The following is a 25,685-nucleotide window of genomic DNA, read 5'->3' on the forward strand; positions in this document are numbered from 1 at the left end:
TCATCTGCTGATAGGTACATGGTAAATACTGCTTTGGTTAACTAACTGCAAGAGAGGGAGCTGACTGAAAGGCTGGCACCTCTAACAGCTGTCTTGTGAAGTTTATGTGACAGTAATACAAAAACAGTCATGGGCAGATCTTTGAACATGAGGGCAGAATTCAGCTGTGTGCACAGCCTTTGGAAGCTGTCAGGAGTGGACAGGAGATGGAACAGGATCACAGAATCATAGAGCAGTTTCGGTTGGAAGGAACCTTATAGATTTCATAGTTCCAACCCCTCTGCCATTAGGCAGGGACATCTTCCACTAGACCAGGCTCCTCAAAGTCCCATCCAACCTCACTGAGATAATCTCCTTCTATGTATTTTATATACAACACATAGACAAACAATTAAAAAGACACATACTAGTGTTTCTGACATGCTTTTCTTGTAAAATTCTCATTTAGGAACAGAACATTTTAAAATGCTGGCATTTCTCTGTAAGAAAATCCCATGCTCCCTCCCAGCCCTGTATAGATGGCAAGTGTTCCTCTGATTGCAAGGTCATGATTAGGTCTAGCAAGTGAAATACAAAACATTAGAAAAATCACAGTGCTGTTCAAAAAGTAACTCTGTCTGCCCTGACCAGCTCAGTGTCATCTCAAGACACTGAAATTATGGAATAAATGCCTAGACCCCTAAACTATAGAATACCTTTAAATAGTGGGATAGGTTCCCTTCCTCCAGAGGCAGGTTGGCACTACTGTCAGAAACTGTGGTTTGTTCTAACTCACCTTAGGGCAGCTGAGTTTCTGTTAACACAGAGGAAAGGTGATAAATCTGATAAACACTGTTAGAAGACCATCTTCTTTGAAAACATGCAGTCCATCATGCAACGAGGACAAACAAATTCCATTTACCTCAGCCTGTAACACTTTGATGTCTGTGTAGGCTGCCGGTGGTATCAGTGCTGTCGGGTCTTTTTTGACTCTGACGGAGATATTCCATTTTCCTCCTTCACAGGAATCATAAATGGTAGCTGTTCCTTATGCAGAAGGACTCCTTATTTCTTACACTGCAAAACACCCTTTGAGTAAAAGGGAGAAGATGGAATGGTATTTTTGTTTCTGCCTGAAAAAGCAGATCCATACCATAACTACACAGATAAATGCAGGAAGTGGGATGTATAAACACTTACATTTTCAACTCAAATGCCAACGTTTCTGGGCATGCTGCCCCAAACAGTCTGGTGTTTGAGTAGACACCAGCTCTTGGATAGATTTCTGCACTTTGAAAAGTAAAAGTGCCTCTCAGAAATGCCATTCATCTTGGCCCTTTGGAACAGAGAGACCCAGAATGATACCCACTTGCTTTTTTTGCTCATGTGTTCCTAAGAGGGCCAAGGCGAGAGGGAGCAACCCAAGGTCTGGTCAAATTAAAGAGGATTCTTATGCCATAGAGGCATGCATGAGTGATACACCTTTCGAGCAGACACCATATGTATGACTGGCAGATGACCTCCAGAGATGCTCCAAAACCAGAACCACAGCACTAAAGACCTAGGACCAAACAGAGCAAGCCACTACAGAAGCTCAGAGCTTGCATGTTGAAAGCTCTGGTTAGTTCCATGAGGTAGCTCACTGTTGGCCTGCAGAAAACAAATTTGAAAGCCATTGACTTTCAAGTAATAATCTGCATGCAAGTGATGCTCTTCTAGGAAACTGTGGACCTGAAAAAGGAGGTTTAAGGTAGGTGCAATAAAAACACATTCTAAGATGAAGAAGGACATTCTTCTCTCACAGGCATCAACACTGCCACTCTTACTGAATTCAGAAGTCGAGGTGTTTGCTAATCAAATACATTGCTTCCAGGCAAGTGGAAATACTTTGAAAGGATGCTGGAGCCTCCCATGAGGTGCTGTGAATAGTGACAGAAGAAAGCAGTACTGTAGCTGATCTATTGAAATCAGATCAGTGCTGTGCTCTCCTTTTGGAGCAAGCCTTTCTGGCTGCAGCTGTCATGAGGAGGAAGTGACATCAAAGGCTCTAGTCTAAGTGGGCAAAGCATTAATTACCCTTTAATCTTCCTTTAATTTTTTATCCATGCTTTGGAGTCCTCAATGTAAGTGAGTGCAGATATTCAGGCAGATACTCAATTCCCTGTTTTCCAGACACAGGTGAATAAATGAAGGTTTAAGTAGCATGCTTTCTCCTATAAGTGAGGGTACTGGATACTTTCTCATCTTCAAACAGCTAAATGTTGTAAAGACTCACCTCCCTTTTTCAACATGTTTCTCACATTTTAAGTTATTAGGGAAGAAAAATTATTAAACACACTGACTAATGCACAGTCTAATAAACTGGACTAATAATGGTTTTCCTGCCATCAGAAAACATGATATTTCTGCATTCCACGTCCAACACTGAGCTACCTGAAGCAGAATGGAAGACATAATTGATCTGTGTAGGAAAGTGCCTCCCTTTCATTGTTAGCCAGACCAGCTTCATTAAGCCACCTACTCTACCATGCTGAATTGCTCTTCTTACCTCATACACATTGTTAGATTCTGCCTGATCCTCACAGATGAAAAGTGCTTACTCAGGGGAAAATTTGAGGAACATCTGGCAATGTACTGTAGTGCATATTGCTTTTCAGCTTTTTAAAATTGTGATAATTATATCATCATCTCCAGTTCCAGGGGCTGCAGGTTATGGGCTTGTGCTCTACTGTACCCAACACTCAGCCTCTGAGGTTTAAGGCTTTGTCCTCATTCCCACGGTCATTTGTAGTATCTGAACCTACACAGGCCAGTCCTCAAGCCTGAAAATCCATCAGGACAGGAGAGACAGAGGATCAATTTCTATGGGACACTAATTTGAAAATCATGCTTGGTTTCTAAGCAGTGTTTTAGGGCAGGCACAAGTAAACTATCAAATGGACAATAAACTTTTGAGAAAAGCAGTCCTTTAGAAAACTCTGCATTTTTTAGTGGACACCCAAAACTGTTATAGATTAAAAGTAGTCAATTTCCAGATACCCAGGAACCTTAAATCAGTTTCAGGCAGCTCTGTTTAGTTTCAAAGAGTCTACAGAAAAATTGCACTTGACAATAGCACTCTACTCAGTTATTCTGTGCCTGGTCCTAGGAGATCTTTCTGCCACTTAATCTATTTTATTTTGGTTTTCAGTCCAAAGAAGGGCAGTGAAGCTGGGAAGAGGTCTAGGACACAAATCTCACGAGGAGCAGCTGAGAAAGATGGGGGTGTTAAGCCTGGAGAAAATGAATCTCAGAGGGGACCTTGTTGCTCTCCAGAGTAAAGGTGGGGACCAGTCTCTTCTCTCAGGTGACAAGTGAGAGGACAAGAGGAAATGGCCTCAAGTTGTGTCAGGGGAGGTGTGGAGAGGATATTAGAAAAAAATTCTTCCCTGAAAGGGTTGTCAAGCATTGGAACAGGGAAGTGGTGGAGTCATCATCCCTGGAGGTACTTAAAAGATATGTAGATGTGGCACCTGGGAACGTGGTTTGGCGGTGGGCTTGGTAGTGTTAGGTTAGTGGGTGGATTCGACGATCTGAAAGATTATTTCCAACCTCAATGATTCTTTGTTATTTTACATCTATTTACTATTCAAAAATCAGACTAATACAATGTACTATACATGTTAGATTCTGGTTGGATAGATAGCCTAATTTTAATTCCTGCACTTTGAATGAAGATTAGTTTTATGCAACACTGAAAGCAGTCACCTCTCAGTAAGGCATTTAGCACAGGGGTATAGCAGCTCCAGCTCCTCCAGTGCAGTGATCAATAACAGTGACACATTACTCTTATGCCACAGCAAGCGACATATGGCCATGTAGCTGCACATTATAATTAACCACTGATTAACAACAGAAAGAGGATTGACTGTTACATTCAATTAACTTGCCTTCCTTTCAGCTGACAAGCAGCTGAGTGCTGAACACTTAATACACTTTTTGCAAATTTCCTTTTCTGCAAGTATTATAATTGCAGTAATTAGCACAGATCGCATATGACAGCAAAACTCTCATTTCATCTATACAGTGAAGTAGCTTAGAAAAAGTCAGGTTTTATCTGTTTTCTTAATTAACTAACCAGTATTTCTCTTCTACCACAAATTCTCATAGAATTCCATGTCGTTGTTCTGATAATTCAGCCAACTTCTAGATAACTCTACAGAAAATTTTCCCAAGAAATATGATTGGGGTTGTCATCAGTTGATGACAGTCATGTGCACATCTACAAAGAGGTACATCTGTGTACCTGTGTGAAGAATGATCCAGGTGTCTCACAATTGCTGTTAAATGAGTTGGTATTTTCTCACATGCTGTTTCCTTTCCTTTGGACTGTATATTAGTCCACAGGGGAAAAGCTGCCAAGGCACCCTGAACCTCCTTTTTTTTTCTTTCTTCTGTTTTCCATATGGTGGCCTGCTTGTATTCCCTAATAGGGACTCGATGTTTTATTTGACTTGGCATTTTGATTTGCCTGTCAGAATAGTGTAGAGGTTAGAAGAAGTGACTGGTAAGAGTAGAAAGGAGTTTATGCTAGCTAATAACCTGCCCACTGAGCAGATATTGAGAAATTCGAGCAAAAGTTGTCAAGTCAGATGACACTTCTGACAAATGGACCTACAAAGTGCCTTCAGGACTGTAACCCTGCTGAGCTTCATGTCATCCATTCAGGTAATGAAAGCCATGAAGAAAAAGGTTAATGCCAGTACTTTGTATAGCACAGTCCCACAAACCTCAAAGAAATGTAATCTGCTGTGATAACAGAGAGCAGATCAGGCACTGACCTTATGAGTCACCGGGTTGTTCCTCCTGGCATAACGAGTCCCCTCTATTCAGAGGGTGGTGCCACGCAAGGGCAGCTGTGGGGTCACCGTGGTGCCTGTGCAGGGAATGATGCACAGCTCAGGCTGTGCACTGCCCGGGGTGCCTGGCCTCCTGCTGGCATTCCCAGGAGCAGCACTGAGTGACACCGACCACAGGAGCACCTTTGGCCTTCAGATGTGCATCACTCTGTCCTTGTACTGACTGGCCGTGGAGTGGCAATGTCAATCTTCTAGAAAATAGTTTCTTACACTTCTTCCTGCTCCTCCCCCTTTGTGGCTTTTTCCCTTGTTCTCTTTTTATAGTGAAGGAATCTGTGCTTATATTTAAATTTCCTTACAGAAGTTGAATTCTGCTTTTTCTTCTAGCAACAGTCCACCACGAAGATTTTCTGACCCCACTAGGCTAGACATTCTCTTTTGCTCCCTTTTCATTCAGTTCCTTGCGGGTGCTCAAGTATATTCCATAAATTAATTTTAAGTGCCAACTTTCCACACAATTTTCCTCTCATTCTAAAGGTGGCAAATGCCAGAGACTCAATCCTTTGGCTAAATCTTCTTTGAGCATTTCATTTTGTGCTTTCCAAAAGGTACCAGGCACACATTTTTTGGCAGCAAAGCATGACAAGAAAATCATCAACACTTAAACTTATGTAGAAGAGTGCAGTCACCAGTGCTGCCCAGAAATGTTCTTCTAGTCCCGTGGTTGGTTGTTTCAGGACTAAAGTCCCTGTATTTGTTACTGTGGTAGTTCCAGCACTTTGCTTCCTCTCCAAAAAGGAAGCAGAGGCAGGGAAGGGACAGAATGCCATAGCACAAGTTCTGCCTGATGGGAAGATGACTGCCCTTGCAGTCAGGTAGGAATCAGGGGAGAAGAGATTTCTTCCAAAGGCTCTCAGCTTTATGTGCGTCTCATTTTCTGCAGTTTCTTCATTCATACAAAAGTGCCCCCAGAAACAGGCAGAGAGGAAGCAACATTTTGAACTGCTCTTTAAAGCTTCTGGTTTTGCTTCCCATTCACCTCTTTTCCCACAGCTCAATACAAAGCGTGCTTTGTGTGACACGTTCCTCCTTTCAAGCATGAAACAGAACTATCCTTCAGCCCTTGTGCTGTACACTGCCTACTCTTGTTGGAGTAGGAAGGAATAATTACAGGGATTATGAACGTGGTACTGAATGTCAAGGCATATTAAAACTGTTCAGTCTCTCAAGAGCAAATCAAGATTCTTCCAAGGGGCTGCTTTTCTGCCTGAAATTGAATTACGGTATCGAGTACCTTAAAAGTAGATCTACCTAGTAACTAATTTTGTTGGTGTATTTAAGAAGTTACTCATCTCACCATTACCAGAATGTGTCGAAACTCTTTGTGCTCTCAAACATCATCATTTTTCATCCAGTATGGCTCCTCAGGTACAGTTGAACCCTGTGATTCATGGAGACTGGGGCCCATGTGTTGTGCTGCAGTCTGTATCACACGTGCCGCGTTTTACGAAAAAGGTGGGTCATACAGTCTGGATCTTGGAGAAATCCATTGCTCAGTAATTTCTTATTTATCCATAAGCACATTTTATTTTGTGCAATGATGCCAAAGCAGGGAACTAGCAGGAATTGTTCATGGCTTCCTATGCTGGCAGCAAGAAAAAGCAAGTTCTCATGGATAAGCAAGGAAGCTTAAAGATATGAATTTGATACAGTATGCAAGACAGTCAAGGAGCTCTTCCCCAACCCATATAGTTAAGAATCAAGATTTGTCAGAGGACTCAGCTAGAGCTGAACACGTACCATCCACTTATAAGGAAGCTGTACCAGCCTTGCTGCTATTCCACATTAAAATTCAAAAGCTGGTAAAGGTATTGCATACTTCTAAGTGGGATCATAAAGCAATAATAGCAGAAATGAGAATGATAGAGAGAGATTTGTGCTCTATTTCTTTCCTCCTTCCCTACTTTAGACATTTGAAAATGGCTGAAAATGCAACTACTTCATGATTAGTCTTATAATCTGAACAGATGCAGTTTGAATCCTAAATCCCAGCACCTGTCCACATTATTTCAAGCTGATCTTTACAGCGTGACCAGAGAACCACTAAACCAGATCTATTCTTCCTAGACATCTGCCTGCTTGTAAGGCCTTTAGCAAAGGGGACAGCTGCTGACATTCAGAGCTCTGCTGAAGCCACTGATGCTGTGCTAAAGCTTCTTTTGGCTTAATTTAGTAAGAAAAGGGAATGTAGGGATTAGATTCAGTCAGAATCAGTAGGAAGGCAGCAATGCTAAACCAGTTGTTCAGGGTGAGAAGGGAGAAAGACATGGGATAAACACCTCGTAGGTGTCAGAAAGGATTTTCCTAGCTCAGATGTCCTGAATCAGTTTGACAGTGCCTGTATCTTTCTCCAGTCAATACAGGAAGAGATGAAATCAGTACTTTTGCTAAAGAGCAGTTGGATTGGTATTTTCTAATGGCTGAAATGAGGAATATAAATCCCAATGAACTAACAAGTAAACAAGTAAATGAAATATCAATGACGTTACCTACTGAAAGTAGTTCTACTGATTTATTATAGCATATTTCTTACACACAAACATTTGAGGGGCAAGACAGCCTGCTGAAAGATGACATTTGGTATGACAGTTGGTTCACAAAATGTTATCATATATAATACTATCCTGATTCCCTCCCAATTATTAATGAAGTCTGAACTGCAGGTTGTTAACAATAATGAAAACACAATGCATTTTACCAACTAAAAAAGCAAAAGGAAAATACAGGAGTATTGTGATTTTTTAAAAAAAGAAAACATTTTTAAGGAATAACTTCAAGAGCCTTTACAATTTATACTCAAATCAATTTACTGCTGGCAGATAAAACCACAAGGAAAATATACAAGTGACAATACAACCTTTCACTGCCTAGCTACATCTACTTTACGTGGTATCCTAGGTCATTAACACCAGTGCTGGTCCAAGGTTTTGCCAGCTCCAGCAGTCTGCATGGCAGTACTACAATCTCCATACCTTGATAGCTGAAGAGGAAAACAATGTGTAAAATAAACACAGACACACATTTTATATGTAATTTTTAAATAAGTGATTCAGTGATATCAAAGATGATGTACAAGAGAATTTAGTGACAAGGGGTAATGGATTCAAACTGAGAGTAAAAGGAGTTTATGCTAGCTAACATTAGATATTAGGAAAAAATTCTTTACTGTGAGAGTGGTGAGGCACTGGAACAGGTTGCCCAGAGAAGCTGCAGATGCCCCACCACTGAAGTGCTCAAGGCCAGGTTAGATGGGGCTCTGAGCAATCTGGTCTAGTGAGTGGCATCCCTGTCCATGGCAAGGGAACTGAAAACAGATGATCTTTAAGGTCCTTTCCAACCCAAACCATTTTGTGATTCCATGACTTCATGCATGAAAAAAGAATCTTTCCAGAGAAAACACTGAACATTCATTATTCTGGTTGACTATCTGTATTGCAGAAATGATATCCACACCAAGGACTTCTTATGCCGATATGTGACACACCTTCATTTACTTTGTTGTGCATTGTGGAGGCAGAAGCTGACATTTCTTATCCCATCTGAAACGTGCCCTCTCACAGCACAAAACCTACCATTATACTCCAGACCAAGCAAGTCTATGTGGGGGACTGCCAGTATTAGTCAGCACTACTGATGAGAACAACAAGCAGGCAGCTTGTCAGAAGCGCTGTGTGACTCAGACTGACTTCCACAAGTCCTTCTGCACCATTACATTTCTGTATTGTCCCTGCACATGTAGAGTAACAGATGACTAAACACAACCTTATTTTAGGACTCAAGCTAACGAAGCGAGCACCGTGCGATGTGAAGGCTTGTTTCACAAAGGCTTCTGGAGTTTCACAGTGACATTCTTCCCACTACCCTGAATTAGCAGGTGTATTTATTACCTGGCAGCTGTGGGCTGGGAGAAAACCCCCATACTGAAGTCATCTTTAATACAGAGCCAGATTAACATAAAACATGAAAAACAACTATTACAAGCTCAGTGCACGCAACCAGCTGTGAAGTCTGTAGGAACAAATGTAATTTCTGTAACTTGCTACTAATTGCCTGTAATACCTTCAAAAACCCCTTTTCCCATGAATTGTCCAGCAGGCTCTCAGCTATACTCTCATGCTCCAAATACAGGCAGTATTTTGGAGTACCACATTTTGGGAAAAGTTCTTGAAATCCATGTTGTCTTTTATTAATCAATCGCTATTCGACCCTGAAATTACCTAAGAGCCCATTTTAAACAATGCCTTTCACTCACAATAACTGAAATTGCAAATCCTACACACTTACAGGGCAATCACAGCATGAAGTCTAATCTGTACCTTTTGCAAAGGAAAGCTTTTACCTACTCCAATGCTTGGAATCAGATTTCCCTTCTCACCCATTTAAATGATGGGAAATTGAGTTTTGTCCTTTCAAGATGCAGGTTAAACACTGACATCCAAAAAATAGGAAACTATGCAGTGAGATCTCCCACTGCTGCCCTCTACTACAGCTCTTTCATTCAACCAGGTTTCTCTACAGCATTGCACCAGAGACTACATTTGTAAGGGCAAAGGAAAAAAACCCTGAACTAAATGCAGGATGACAACCCTGGACCTACAGAACAGAGCTTGCCTTGCACAGGAATTTCTCTGCAGATGGCCATGGGAGACCATCTTAGAGAGAAAGGCCCAGGAGAGCTGGAGGATGTTCAAGAACCACCTCTTCCAGGTTTAAGAATCTTCTATGGCTACACACAGAAAAGCAAGCAGAGGTGGCAGAAGGCATGGAAGCATGAAGCAGAAGCTCCTGACTAGACATGACAAAGCAGCATACAAGAGGTGGAAGCAAGAGCAGGCAACCTGGGGAGATGCACCATCCAAGCATGCACAGGTGGGCAACCCCCACAAGACAACCCCCAAATTAAATGGAATGTGGCAAGAAAGATGAAGGGCAAGGGAAAAAAAAAAGATTTAGCAGAGAGATCATCAGCAACAGGAAGACTAGGGGTAAAAAAGGCACCGCAGCTGAGTGGGGCAGAGGAGCTGCTGACAGAAAAGGCCAAGGTACTGACTGCCACCTTTGCTTCTGTTGTTACCAGCAAGAGCAGCTCCGAGAGCTACCCTGGACACAGTGCAGATAACGGCTGTGTATCAAACCACTGTTAATATTCACACCACCAAAATTACCAGTCTGCCCAAGTAGTGCTGCTTTACTGACAGGATCACCATCTGCTTCTGCCAAATTTGCAACTCATCTGCTTGAACTCACCCTTCACCCATCAGTGTTTCTCAGCCATGGTGTCCCTCCTGACAGGGCTGCATTTGCAGACCCTATGTTGCATAAAATAGGTATTCAGCATATTTTAGGTAATGCAGTCAACATACTATGACTTCTGGATGTGTAGAATAAAAACTGAACAAATATGTAGCAATGTAATGTGTATTTCAATAAAGTCTGTAAAGAGGCAAAATTTTCTGCTGTACATAGTATTTACAAAAGCATACGATTTAAAAAAAAAAACAAATTTATTTTACTGTCAAAATTATTAAACACTAAAAAGACAATATTGTAGCCTATACATTAGGAATGTAAGTTTTCATGTACAATCAAGAAAACACTTTACTGCAAAAAAGTTGAAAAAATGTGTTTCTAAAACAGTGTCACATAATGAGCTGAAGAATGAAAGTGTGGCAGTTGCTTAAATTCAGGTTCCCATGTGAAAGACATACATTTATAGACTGATGCAGATATTCCACAGATTTCAGGGAATATCAAATGTGTACATCTAGTCTTAGAAGAAGAATTATACAAATACAAAAGGCAATATATTATACATCTATATACAGCCTCAAACACCAACAAAAGGTACTGGACAATTACATGAGAAATTTCTAGAATTTCTCATAGGAAACCTCCTTAGAGAGAAGTGTGGCTAAAATAGCTCTATTTCTGTACCTTTCAAATTTGTTAGGTAATCAAGGCAATTCAAGACATTTAAATCCATTCAGAAACGTCACTGCAGCTCTACAGCAAGTGGTTAGAGGCCACACACTTTTTGCCCAAATGTTACATATTCTCCCAACAAAAATAATTCTTCTCGGCTTCAATGAGTTTTGCAAGTGTTGCTGTTCAAAGCCATCCTTGGAAACAGTGCCCTCTGATTTGGAACAGTAAGGTCAGTTATAAACGTCAGCATTGAAACAACTTCTCTTATTACAATGTGAGATGATTCACTCCTACATAACATTTTCCCTGCAGAATGGTGCAGCTGTGTATGTTTGGAAGGTATTCATCAGAACTACCCACTCCCGGGCAGACTGTAATATGTGGTGTCTTAATGGGTTTCCTTTACACTGTTAGAAGACATCTACTTCTTTAACAAAGATTTTCCATCTGACAGTCTGAAGTGATTGGATAATGCTCAAACCCCCAGAGTTTGACAATTTTAGAAATATGTTTCCTGCCCTACTTCCCTCATCACTCTTCCCACCCCTCTCCTAATCCTGCACCATGGATATTTGGTAAACAAATAATTCTGCCATCACTCTCCCTTGTGCCTTTTTTTTTTTTTTTTAACTTTTCAATTTTTAAGAAAAGAAAGAAGCAAAACTCAAAGTTTTGGTACTCAGGAAAGAAATTCTTTACACTCAATCGGTATGAAGGTGGGATGTCAGCTCAAAAAAACACACTCATCACTGGGCAAGTTACTCCAGAGACCAATACAAACGTGTTTATATGACACCACATATGTATGGACAGAACAGTCTTTAGTACCAAGAACCTTTCCTTTTACCATTTTCTCAAAAAAGTATGAAGATCTGTATTATTTCAGTTGTACCAATATGAGCCTATGTCTTGGGTTCAAGCCAGACCAGCTGGATAAAAAAAGGATCAACAAACTTCATTTCAACACCATTTGGCTTGTGGCCAAGAGTACTGGAAACATTATGTTACATCTCTATACTTTTTGGCATTTTAGATCCTAATTTGAAATCCTAATTATTTAGATCTAAATCTTCCCAGTATAATAAATATCTTTTATACCAACATCCAGCTTAAAAGAGTGTCTACCATGGAGGTAACAAACAATTATGAATTAAATTAAAAAAAGCAAAACCAGCAGAATTCTCAAAAATTCTAGCCCCTCAACACTACCTCACAACTAATACCATAACAACAAATATTTGTCTACTGCAATTTTATTTATCTATTCTAGTTTTATGTCAATTTAAATTACTGCAAATTTTTTCTAATGTGTTCTTTAGATCCTACACTGCAAAAGTGGATTAGGAAACTGCTGTAAGTTTTGCAGGTTATTTCTTTGCAACATCCAGATCAAATTTCAAGGGAAGGAAGAGCTCTACAATACCTGTGTGTAGAGACAACCAATGCCAACTATCAGCTGCCTAACACCCTGCTGCTGCTCGTGGTTATGCATGTCCAGCAGCCAGATGCATTTGTCAATGTGTAACAAATGTCCTGTCTAATGTGTATTGCAGAAAAGCCTATTAAAAAGAGGCTAAATTTTCTGCTGTAGAAAGTATTTACAAACACAACCTCAAAGAACCAGTTTTTCTCACTGGTCAGTATTAAAAAATAAACAGGGCAAATTTGTAGTTTATCCATTAGGAATATAAGTTTTCATGTAAAATTAGGAAAATACTTCACTGTAAAAAGGTGAAGTACTGCATTACTAGAAGACAATGGTGTCACACAACAAAATGAAGAATGAGAAATTGTGGCATACTCCTTTAAATTCAGGCTCTTGGGTAAATATGAACACCTACAGACGGATGGGGTTATTCTGCATACTTTGGTGCATTCTCAGGAATGTACACATCCAGTCTGTGGTCTTATTAGTACTATTATACAACTTATTTACTCTTTTCATTAGTTAACCAGCTTATTAGTTGCTATAAACCTGAATAACATTAGCTGTTTAAAAGTTACTTGTGCTTCAGTTTAAGTCAAAAGTATCTAAACTTACCTCCAAGCAAATGGTAAAGTCTACCAGAATTTTAGTTTTGTTTTTTTTTAACAATGTTCTTGACAATAATGGATTAACAGCTGCAGAAACCTGGACAGTTGGGAGCAACTATGCCTTAGATCTTCATCCTACTTCTCCACTCTTAATAATATATTGTCTGTTCATCAGCTAATAACTGCTACTGGAGTGGCTTTGTCAGCAACTGCTTCTTCAGATTTCTGCGTAAGAAGTTTTAATGTCCATTTTTCATTAAAATCTTAATATTATAAAAGTTGTTGTCAAGCTCACTGAAGGCTAAAGGTTTGGTAAAACCTTGAACAGGTTGCTGGTTTAGAATTTTGAACTAGAAAAATAATAGATATAAAAACCTTAGGAATTACAGTGCTACTTATATTTACATAATAGTTCCCCTTTGTGCTTGCAAGTTACTGAAAGTACACATCCTTTGGTAGTATTCTCTTAGTCTCAAGCATGAAATTCCTGTTAAGCACATTCACACTCCTGATTTGCTTGAGTCAGTGCAACGGGCTCATATTTCTACACAACATTGGTACACAAGCACATCTCTTCCCCACAGACAATAAAAATACTGACGACTGACTTTTCAGTGAGTAGTTTTGGAACTGATATTTAAGAATCCTAAAGAAAGAGTCTGTCACATAATTTCTGAGTCTTAAGAGTGAGTGACTACTACAGCAATTGATAATAATTCCCAGCCACAAGCTCTGCTGCTGTATTACTTTAGGCCCAGTTTTGAAGACATACAGATAAACCAAAATGCATCTAAAATTGGACTTATACAGGCATAAAGAAGTATGAACATTGCTACATGTACTAACTACCAATACAAAAGCCACCAGAACAGCAAACACTGAAGTGATGCTTCTAGTTTAAATTTACATGTAAGCACTGCTCACATGTAAGAAAATGTCTGTTCTTACAGTGCTCTTCCAAAATTGCATGACAATACTGCAAGACTCCTCCTAAAAAAACCCTAAGTACTTGCAGTTTTGCCTATGCCAAATGGAAGACAAAAACTAGAATCTGGGAGAGACACTATTTGTTCCCACAGTGTACATGTGTAAGAAGCCACACACCTTGGCCAGTGACAACCAACCAATTAATGCTTGTTCAGCTGGTGAAGGTATAAACTTTTCATGAAGCTGTAAAGGTATCAGAAGTTGACTCAAAATAATTAAAACTGTTGCCTATTCACTATTACTGTCAAACATGAGCCAAGTAAGAATTTATTTGAGACTTAAGGAAGTAACATGTGGCATATTAAGAGCTTAATGTACCAATATCAGGATGAAGTCTCAGTAATTTATTTTTTATACTGGCCAATTTAATATCAATCTGTTGACAAAGTTATGCTAATACTAGGAGGTCGCTGCTGATTAGGTTGTTTGCTTAAAATAGGAAGATCTGTTCTTTCTGTTCCATATATCAGTTTTTCCTCCTGAAGACTGCAAGCTGAAAACCTGTTTGCCTCTGTACCAGAGACACCACCACGATTATTTGGAACTGGGACACCACTGACCTGTTCAAAGGATTTACTAAACACAGTAGTGGTTGTTCTGGCCAGGCTATGGCTGCCAGGCTTAGGCAGGGACTGGCTGGTTGTCAGTGTCAGTCTCTTCAGAGACACAAGCTCCAGATTCTCACTCATGGCTCTCTGAGTTTGTTTCCGTGATAAATGCTCTCTGCAGGTTTCCCCTTCTTTTTCTTTTCCTCCAGATTTGCTTCCTCCAGACCTTCGTTGGCTCTTCCCTAAGAGGTTCTTGCTGCTTATGGTGCTGCTGTTAGATAGGGCAGACTGACTTGCACCAGAAGTAGCCCTAGAGTAAAACCCTTCATCGGTTTCAGATACTTCTATGAGTTCTTCTTCAATTGTTAAGTCAGAATTATCTGCATGGTAGAAACAGAAATAAAAAATTAGCAATTGACTGTCTCACATTCGTTGCTTTTACATATTGTTCAATTTTGATATTTATAAGCATGAAGCCATAAAGCAGTAGAACACAAGACAACGCTTACCTATTCCATGACATTTTGGAATTAAAGTTCATTAGGATATAGAGTTACAGCAAGTAATGCCACATTAACTACATCAAAAAGCATGCCCCAATCTCATTTTGTTGTGATTTTGAAGGGAAAAAAATGCAGTCTTGTTAATTCATGCAGGAAATTAGAAACTTAGAGATTAGAAAGTACCATACAGAGCAAAAAAAAGTGTAAATCTTATTTTGAGCAAGTGATCCACTACAGGATTTGGCAAAGCTTGTTAATCACAGAGGTATGTGATCAATGCCCCAGGACGCCCTATGGCACCTGCATGTTTAGCAACCCAAGAATGCTTTAGGACTGAAAGGTCACTTTCTGCATCACAGGTCTGATGGTAAGAGTTGGAAACTCAAGCACAACATGAGATCTGCAGTACACCATGAAAAGTAGAATTTGGGAAATCTGAGTAACATAGCAAGATACGTTTAACATCCATTTTGATGGATTTTTCATACCACTGATCACTGGATTTTATAAACTCACACAAATATGCTTAATAAACTCAAAGGTATGTTGAGTCTTGGTGTATTTTCTCCCAATTAAATATATCTACTTGTAAGTATGTCATCATTGTCTGTGGCACAGACAAAGCTGTGTGCAATACATGCAACTGTGTTATTACACATGCAAATATATTAACTGCATACTTTAATTCTTGAAACATGCAGCAGTGACCCTTTCAATCAACAGCGGTACCTTACGGTGCAGCTACAAGTGCTCTGCTAAAACTGCACTCTGCCAGATGAGTTTATTCCATCCTCCATCATTTTTCTTACAGATTTTTGCCTCCTGATTTCTGGCATGCCTCTGCTGTCAGTTCTAGGATCTGTAGCTGTTTCCTGTACTCCCTGTAAATGCTGAACATCATTCTCTGCTAGAGCTCTGCTCTTTTCCCCATTCCCGGTCCTCTCTCCAGCCACACTTGTGACACTAATCTCAGGTATGATAAAGTTGCCCAATTCAGTAGCATCATTACCATTCTCTGGTTGTTCTAGAATTAAAGATGGATAAGAAAAAAAAAACAAAAAAACAAAAGATGTCTGAAATAAAACATGAAACAAAACGCAATAGATACAGATGACTTAAGCATTATAAATTAAAGCAGATGTACACATATTAACCTCTTGTTAATTAGTAACATTAGCAAGTATGGAGTTTTGCTTTATTTCTAAAATGGCAGTCTTCAATCTTCCAGTTATTGCCCTGAATCATACTGAAAAGGCCCATGCTAGAGCTTTCCAAACTGAAATTTCAAAACTGAATGAGGATCATGAAACAGATTATCAGAAACCAAAGAACAGTTCATAATTCCCTTTACAACTATATTCTCCACATCCCCATGCTAGAGTGAAAGTTACTTTTACAATGAAATGGCATATCAACTTCATGCGTTATCATTCAAGACTAGAAAATCTACACATACAATATCATGATGCTGCACCTTGGTCAGCTTGAAAACAAAGAATGAAACAACAAAGTCAACTCAAGCACACTTTGATATTCATTATCTTTCTTCATTTCAAAAAACTGTTTTCAACTGGAAAGGGATTTCTGGATACCCCAAAAAAACTACTTGAGAAGAGGACTGTGGCACAGAAACTTGACAAGACTAAAAATGCACTAAAAGTACAGCTCAGAATAAAGCTCAAGTGAGTCTCTATTTTATTCATAATGCAGCTCTTTCAGACCAGAGGATTAAGTAAAGACCACCCAGACTATACTGCCAGTCTGCTACTGCACATGACAGAAGCTGGCAGCACATTGAACTGACAGTACGAAGTCCAAAACCAGAGGAATTTACAATTAGATGGTTTTTCACAGTGGCAGCTCTAATGCTCTTTAATTCAAGGGGATTCCCTCTTCCTCCTGTCCCCTCACTGAAGACTCTTGTGCAGGCACAGTGCACTTCTAGGTCAGGTGGCTCCTGCACTGGGCTTTTCACTACCATTTATGCTGTCTGCACTGACCACAACTGAGCCAGAAGGTTATTCTGGCAGGGATGGACAGCAGTGTTCCCTGGTGTAAGAGCTATTTTACCTGAGAATTCTAATAATAAGTCTTTCTAACTAATCAATGACCAATCAAAGTATCTATTTAAATAGCTGCACCACCCAAAGGAAATGGCATTAATAGCTGATGCTATTCTTCACTAAATTCCTGATATTTTGGAGGAAACTCAAAATAGAACCATTTTCTTTCTGCAAAAGTCTTCTATTTTCAGTAGCAAAGGTGGCAAGGAGCACCATGAACTGGAATAGTAATAACAATAAATAAACAATTATGATAATGAAAGCACCATCAAATATAGCCTTTTTTTTTTCTAAAAATACAGAAGCAGAAAGGTTAGTGAGAAGACCAATGCTCAGACTGGCCTCAGTGCTCTAAATTCACTGGAGTGAGGAACTTCTGCCTCTCCAATGGCAATCTTTGAAACTCCTTCCTGCTGCCCCAAAGGGAGGAAAGGACAGAACAGAGCTTAACTGTCAGAAAAGCACTGATTATCCAACTCCAAAGAAAGAAGACTCAAAGTACACAGCAGAAATCAGAAAAAACAGAGGAAGATTTTTTTTTTTTTGGTAAAAGGTTCTGTATAAAGGCATTACCCAGTTATGGTTATTTGGTGGTGTGCATTTCTAAATGTACCATCCAGCTGTGATACCAGCACTTCACCCAATACTGCTGCATTCCCACAGCTGAGTAACCATTACTACAATGAACTGAGGAAAAAAAACCCAAAAAGTTAAGAGTTTTACTCATTATAATTAGGTCTAAAGGAAATATACCTTTCTCTGAATTTAACTGACTACAGGAGGAAGCTAATGGAAAGAATGGGATATGGGGTATTTAAACACCTATTAACACTGTCTACCACAGCAGCTACACTCTTGGGGCAGGGATAAGAGTACACAATCCACACCCTCCATAGCAGGATACCCTCCTTATATTACAGCTTTTAAGGACACCCAAACCTTCAGCTTTATAGTGCTTGGTGGTGAAGATAATACTGCTTTCAAGCTGGACAGCTCTAGGGGGTCTAGCCTTTGAGAGAGAGCTATTAATGCCCAGTGCACAATGTAGCAAAAAAAAAAAAAAAAAACCAAGAAAAAAACAAAAACAAAACAAAACAAAAAAAAAACCAAAACAAAAAAAAAAAACCAAAAAAAAAACCACACAAAAAAAAAACAAGGACACTGTTGAACAGTGCAGAGATAAAAATTAATAATGATGTCAGTTTGATTGTCAACATAGATATACCCACAGCAGTTGAAGGAAAATGTATTTGGTGTCACATTTCTGAATGCTAAAACTTAATTCAAAATTATAGTCTACCTTATTACGGTTGCCCAGATAATTTACCTCAGACTGCACAGGCAAACTGCCCAGTCTGAATGTAATTCAATTGTAAACCCCACAAGCTCAAGCTGCACGTCCTGCACAACTGTGTTAGCATATTTAATTAGTCATAAAAGCACCAGGCTTATACCCTAAACTTAGCATTAACTTCAGATTCTTGCAAGTTACAATTATTTCAGGAATTAATAGTGTTAAAAAAAAAAAGTAAGAAAATTTTCTTCACAGGGAGAATTCAAAGACTAGTATTTCTAAGCCTTGTGTACTACATGAAAGTCAACTTCTGCAGTGAAAAAAAAAGTAACTTCTTGTCCTTCGCTAGTTGATGTCTTTGTTCTTGTGTTATGTATCTCACCAACATCTGGTCAGCTTTTCTCAGTCTGTTACATCAGAGTATTTCTCTTACACACACCTCTACAAACGAGAGCTAATGCTCCCCTTCAGGTGTGATAATTTATAGGCAATCCAATCCAACAGCACTAAATAATTTGTTGCTAAGTAGTGGCTAGTATCAGCTCACTCCATAAACAAAATCCATCTGTTATTAGATGGATCTATTTTGCAAACCACCCCTCACATTTAGTACCCCTAAAGTACCTATCTGTGAAGTCCAAATTCACATTACTAATTGAATTTAAAAAGTCCTTATAAGTAACTGCTCCTAGTGAACAAATTACAGGGTTAAGTACCACAAGAAGATTCAATGTTAAGTCAACCTTTATTCAAAACTGACTTCAATCTAGAATTCTAGCAAAGGCTAGCAAGATCTAATGTCTGAAAACTTTTATAGTAAAATTAATTTTTTAAAATATAAAGAGAATAAAGCCCATGCTTCTCAGCTGGAAATGTGATTCACTGGGGTTCTTCTATTTTATTTTACACACATAAGTAGTGATTGAAAATTGCTGCCTTGCTTCCCCAAGAGATAATATGCTTCATCAGTTTTCCTAGTCCACGTAATGTATAACATTAAATACCTCTCAGGTGGCTCCTCTGACTTCTGAATCCATTTACACTAATTTTTATTATAATGAAAATAAAAATAATCCCCCAAATATATTTTTCCTCTTACACTGTGAGAGAGAGAGAATAATGGTCAAGAGGTACAAGGTTTGTTACCTAATTTCTACCAATTCCAGTATTCATTTTAATTTGAACAAGCACATGTAAGCACAAGCCTTGTTATTCTTTCTGCATGCCAATCGTGAAGATGTATTTCATATTTATCTTTTCTCAGGAATTGTGTGGCACTGAATTAGTTTAGTAAGAATTTTGAAAATGGGAGACCATCCACTCTGACTTTAAAAAGGCTGTCCAAGTCACAAACAAAAGGTTTGTTAGGATTTTATGAGAATTTTGAGGAGATTAGCTGAAGTGATTTATGCATGGAATATTTACCATTTAAAAGAACACAATTGGCAGTCACTTAGCTAGATACCACAGATTCAGCTTTGGACTCTTAATCAGCCTAATCTTTGCATAGCCTTCAAATTTACAATTACTCCCACAACCTGCCACGTATTCCACTCCAACCCACCTTATACCAAGTGATTTTCTTCCTCTTCATTAAATCCTGTACGGTTGAGACAAATCCAACATTTTCACAGAAACCCAAACAAAATGTTGGCATGAGCTGTGTTGAACAAGTCCTTAATCTTTCAGTCTTCATCTCTGAACACTGACTACTCACTCCTTGCCTGGATTGCACTAACTAGATTATTGCTATTTCTCTCAACTTGTCCTACTTTATAAGACTCTCATAAAACACAGCATTCCACTCCACTTCTGAGTTCAACTGGTATTTTCATTTCCCTTTCACCTTACTGTTATCTGCTGCAGGGCACACCTGTCACACACTTTTATCCCTGAACTTCACAAAGCCACACTCCCTGCAAGGAGGCAATAACTGTAGAAAGTTCTCTATTTCTGTATTTGCTGAAAATTTTGCATTTTTATAAGGATGTATCCAATACTCATTTTGTACCATTTTGGTCTCCTGTAAACACAAAGGAAATGTTTCTTTTAATACACTTTCAATTTCTCTGGATGACCTAGCACTCAGTATCCTTGATCGGTGCTACTCTCCACCATCTCATTTGAACAAGCATCAAAACCACTCAAAAATAATAGCTAACAAAATTGCCTAGCTTCAGAGGGCATTTTTCTGTTTAAAAGCTAAGACATTATACCATTTTCTTGCATCTGGTCAATAATCCATGCTTAATAACTTTAAGGCTGAAGAAAGAAAAATAAAATGGTTCTTAGCAGCCTTGAGACGTCAGTAATGACCTGCTACTCCATCTCACTAAAGACACTAATGTTTTGCTCCTCAGGTCTGTCTGATGGTTTTAAATAGTTTTTAATCAACTGAAATGAAATTTGGTTGTTTTACCTTTCTTCTCTGTCCTTCACCTTTTCTGACAGCTTACTATAGTACTAGTACTACAAATGTGTTCTACCACCAAGTGTTTCTCAACACTTGCTTGAATTACCTCTTGGCCAATTTATGACATATAACTTAGCAAACTTTTTCTAACTGTCTACATACTACAAAAGCTCACTTTGTAACATCATACAAAAATTTTAATAGGACTACAAAATCTTCAGTGAACCTATTAGAAAAACACTCTTATCTACACTCATGCTCTTAGCCTGTTACCAGGATTACAATCCCAAAAGAACAACTGCCAATTCTGATCCCTGGTCCAGTGGCTCTTCCCTCACCTGAAGATGGCAAAGGTGAAGGAATACAATATTTAGACTCACAGAATCTCTTGCTGGTACTGCTACTTCTGCAGTACATTCGGCACCATTCTTTCCTACTTTTCAGCCCAGACTTGTGCTCTGCATTGTGGAAGCCCTTAAACTAGTTTGCCCAAATATACAGGCTTTGGCTGGAACAGAGACAATTTTCTTCACAGTAGCTGGTATGGGACTGTGTTTTGGATTTGGGGTGGAAATGGTGTTGATACTTTGTTGATACAGGGGTACTTTTGTTATTGCTGAGCAGCGCTTGCACAGAGCCAAGGCCTTTTCTGCACAAAAAGCTGGGAGGGGACACAGCAGGGACAGCTGCCCCAACTGACCCAAGGGGTATCCCAGACCATGTAAAATCATACTCAGTATACAAAGCTGGGGGAAGAAGGAGGAAGAGGGGGGATATTTGGTGTTGGCCCTCCCAAGTAACTGTTAGGCGTGATGGAGCTCTGCTTTCCTGGGTATGGCTGAACTCCTGCCTGCCCATGGGAAGTGCTGAATGAATTCCCTGTTTTGCTTTGCTTGCAGGCACAGCTTTTGCTGTATCTCATTAACTGGCTTTATTTCAACACAATTTCTCACTTTTACTCTTCCAGTTCCCTCCCCCATCCCACTGTAGGGAGTGTGTAAGCAGCTGTATGGGGCTTACTGGTTGTGTGGGCTTAAACTATTACACCAAAACACAGTCGTTTACCCCTCTATCCTTAAACCCTATTTTTATTTAAGTACTTTAAGACAGATGAGATTCTGTGGTAAAGTTCTTAAATATTTATTTTGCTTCAGGTACTAGAAACTAGTTTCCAGAAGAAAGCAGAAACATCATCTTCTGAGGGACCACTAATTGTGTACACCTCCCTTTAACAAAAAGGGTTTGTGTGTACTGTGTCTTTTTCAAAACATAGTTAAGGAAATAAAGAATATACTTCATCTGAATTGTGTTGAGATTCCCACTCACCAGTCAAGAAAATAATAACCTCCAAATTGCTGCCTGCCTATAAGCAATAAATATGTGAAATAATAAAATCTTCAATCTTATTTTAAAAACATGGAAAAAGCTAAGAATTCATTGCAAAATGTGTTCCTTACCATGCCTTTTCCATCTGTGCCCTCTTATAGACATGCTAGTCACAGCATTTCTTGATATTCTGGATGAAGTAGGTGTAATTTCAACCTGAATGCATCTTGTACCTTCTTTACTAGATTTCATGGCACCCTGAGGCAGTGAAGCTTTTATTGCATTAGCAACCTACAACAGAAGAGATGCACTTAAGTTCTTATCACAAAGGTACAAATTTTAAAAGAATTCTGTCAGTGATTCTTCCTATTTCAAGAACAATACTGTGTACAACTCCAATTTAGGGTCAAAAAGCACGCCACCTTTTTGCATAGGCTATAAAGAATGCTGGTTGCACTTAGCTCTCAGAATTTATACTTGCCACTTTCTTAAAACAAAGTTTCCACTTTCAAGATGTGGCTATTCCTTCTGCTGCACCATTATTTTAGCTCTGAAGACTTAGAGGTGTTCTGTTGAAAACAGCTTGGTCACAAGGAAACGTGACACCACAACTAAGTACAGTGAAAAGCCCCACGTACTGTTTGCACAAGCACACACACAGCTTTAGGTTTCTGGTATCATCTTGTATCATGCATGCTCACAGCAAGAATTTACCAGGCTAAAACTTCTACTCAACAAACTGTTGAGTAGAAAAAAAAAATACCTACCAGCAGAGGTTCTGGATACAGCTCAAGCTGTGCTCTATACAAAACGTCATCCATAGCTTTACGAGCCAGATCCCATTCTCCATTATAACTGCAAAGGTAAAATTATATTTAATAATATGCATCTATGTCAACAGATGAACCTTCTTGGTCACCTAACCTTCACAGCGCTGGTGTTCCCTGAGAGTTCAGTTTAGAGAACTGGAATTACTTGAGTTTGTTAGCAGCAAGCATGCTAATTAGAGAACACTGAAGTAGCATCTATGGAGACAAAGTTTTATTTTCATTGGCCACCCAGAGCAGTTTAAAAATTTTATCATTAGCTGCTGATCAGCTAGTCACAAAATATTCTGAAATACAATCAGGGTTTTTTAATATTACTCCATCTTTTGAGTATTCCTGTATTACTAGTCTCCAATTATTTCAGTTACTGAGTAAGCTTCATACATTAACATCACTTTCAAAGGGTAGATGACATCAGCATTACAGAGAAAAAATATAGCCTCTTTTCCTTAACTAGACTAATGTCAAAACTAACCATGCAGAAATGTGGACAGCAGACAATGGCTGGAAAAGGGTTTTTACAGTATTTTCTTCCCATCAGCAGTTACACCTCCCACATGCTGCTCCACCAATCTTTCCCCACTATGACACAGGTAACTTCATCCAACTACTTGGAGAACTGTCTCTTCCCAAGGACCCCTTATTGCTACACGCATCTGCCCATAGAAAATGAAATGCCTCCAAGGCAGCATGTCTGATCAAGTACACAAATTAGGCTGGCATTTCTCTATTTTGTCTGCCTATTGAGGGGAAAAAAAAAAATCGACTTACAAGGCATAATAGATCCCTGTTAGCATTTGCACCATGAATTCAGATGAAACTGGAATCCTACTGCTGACTCCCTTGTACTTTCTCACTTGTTGGCGAGGATATCCACAGACACAAATTCTAAAGAAATCATACATTTGTCATTAGTAAATAATGTGGAACCACCTTTGTAGTTTATAGACTTTCAACACTTCACCAGTAGTGACCAGTTTTTAGAAGCCCTGAGTTACTTCTTCTAAAAATGCAAGAATGACATCCAAGTAAGATAACATTCTGATGAAGAGAGACTTAGTAGCTGCTCAGATGCAAAAAATCTGGATTTACAACTTGAGACCAGCACAACCTATTTTGTGCCGTAATTTTCACATTTACAATCCATATTTGTAATTTAAGAAAGTGATAAAAATTGAATTAGATTTACTGGAAGAAAACACATTCATTGTAGATTTTAAAGAAAACCCCCTGAATTCCCCACTGCTCAAACCAATTAAAGGAGTTATTCTAAATATCCAAATAGCAGAATAGAGATTTCACCACATCCAAACAGGACACTGAAAGATATTCAGGGCTTCTGACACATATTCCCTGTATTCTAGCATGCTGTCTATTCTAAATTACTGTCAGGGTAAGATTTTCAGTAAGCAGAGAAACAAATTACAAAACCAGTCAGGAATAAAGAACAATGAAAGAAGTTAAATTGTATAGCATTAAATAATTCAGTAACCAGACATTCAACATTTTGAAGTAGAAAGACTTGCTTGCATCTACTGGTAACTTGCTTGGGGTTCTTTTGTATGTTTTAAAAATTATTTATTCCAAATACAATCAAAACCTAATCAAGCAGAATAAGCAACATCAGTCTCCTTTCCACAATCCTTAGCTTCTAAGCATTTTTACCTCATACATTAAAGCAGTTTATCTAACAAAGATCTTCTAATTACTCTTGTAAATATTGCCAAGTGCTTCAAACTCCAGTCTCTTGCCTCCTTTGAAGAGAAGGCAATCTTACAGGCACCCATTATCATGCTTTAGTTGTGAGAGAAGCCAAGGAACTATCCTAGAGAAAAGTTGCTGCAGGTGACTTCCTGGTCTCTTGGGTTTCCTGGGTTAAGGAGAGCATTCTAATTTTTCCCTTAACATACAGTCCACTTTTGAAAATCCAGAGACAAACATGTTTATTACCCATTTCTCTTCTTTGAAACAAGATACTGATCAAAAAATATACACTGTAATTAAAGCTGAGGTAGGCTTTGTTTTGAGGTCAGGAGGGACATGTTGCCATTGTTATTTTGGTTTTTTGAAGAAACAGCTGATTTTGGAAATGCTCAATGTATCCATAAAAATGGATGTATGTCTAGTTTCAACACCTGCTATAATTACAAGAAAGTTTAAATGTGCACAGCATCCGAATTTATTTATTTCTGCGATGCAAAATATACCGCACTTCTAAAAGACACTTCTGGTTTTCTGTAGTTAACACAACTACAACTACTGTTATTTAAACAAACAGTTCTCTTTGACTTCTCCTCTTAAAGGAGGAGCTTAACCTGCATATAAGCCAGGTTATTGTTCCCCATTTTGAGATCTCAACCCAAAGTTATATAAGAGACACTTAAAAGCAAATAATGTAGCTGTAAACACCTATGAGAAGAAGTCAAGTTTAAAAGTGGCCTTTAGGAACTCAAAGCTTGTTTTTATAAAAACTGACTGCACTTCAATTTGGTAATGCCATTTCAAGAGTAGACAACCTTCAGAAATTACCTTGAAGAAATTTGACACAATGACTGAAGAGACATTGCAGGCATGTAGCTTAAGGCAGCATTGTAACAGAGCAGAAGGAAAGTCAGCACTTCAAACCTGGGATTTGAAAGAAACATTGGAATTCCATTACCAACTTTATTTTTTAAAAGTAAACAAATTTACAGGGAAGTTTTAAAAAATTATTTGAACAGATCTGGCATTGTATTTCAATTTAATCAACAACTGAGTAAGCTTTTCCCCTACATGTAGTAATATGGCCTGCTGATCCTTCTGCATCTACATTTACATGTAGAAAAAAAAAAAAAAAAAAAACACATGACAAAACACAACATACATCTATCCTCCTTCAGTCTGCAACT

The 25,685-nt window shown here is 38.8% G+C and overlaps 1 protein-coding gene across 5 annotated transcripts in view; it reads right to left on the reverse strand.

Annotated features, from left to right (window-relative positions):
• Positions 1–10,281: 10,281 nt before the first annotated feature.
• Positions 10,282–25,685, reverse strand: part of HYCC1 (hyccin PI4KA lipid kinase complex subunit 1) — a 43,416-nt gene continuing 28,012 nt past the window's right edge. For 2 of the 5 annotated variants that reach the window (XM_053990509.1, XM_053990501.1), the window contains 6 exons: positions 25,327–25,422; positions 23,569–23,685; positions 22,738–22,825; positions 22,102–22,261; positions 15,884–15,898; positions 10,282–14,751 (listed from right to left, as the gene is read on the reverse strand). In XM_053990509.1, the coding sequence (XP_053846484.1) occupies positions 14,195–14,751; positions 15,884–15,898; positions 22,102–22,261; positions 22,738–22,825; positions 23,569–23,685; positions 25,327–25,422 (1,033 nt within the window). In that variant the 3' untranslated portion in view covers positions 10,282–14,194. Of the gene's footprint in view, positions 14,752–15,603; positions 15,899–22,101; positions 22,262–22,737; positions 22,826–23,568; positions 23,686–25,326; positions 25,423–25,685 lie in introns of all 5 variants that reach the window. The other 3 variants (XM_053990534.1, XM_053990523.1, XM_053990516.1) reach the window with 3 other exon arrangements.

Source organism: Vidua macroura, chromosome 1 (assembly GCF_024509145.1).
Source record: "Vidua macroura isolate BioBank_ID:100142 chromosome 1, ASM2450914v1, whole genome shotgun sequence".
NCBI classification, from domain to species: Eukaryota; Metazoa; Chordata; class Aves; order Passeriformes; family Viduidae; genus Vidua; species Vidua macroura.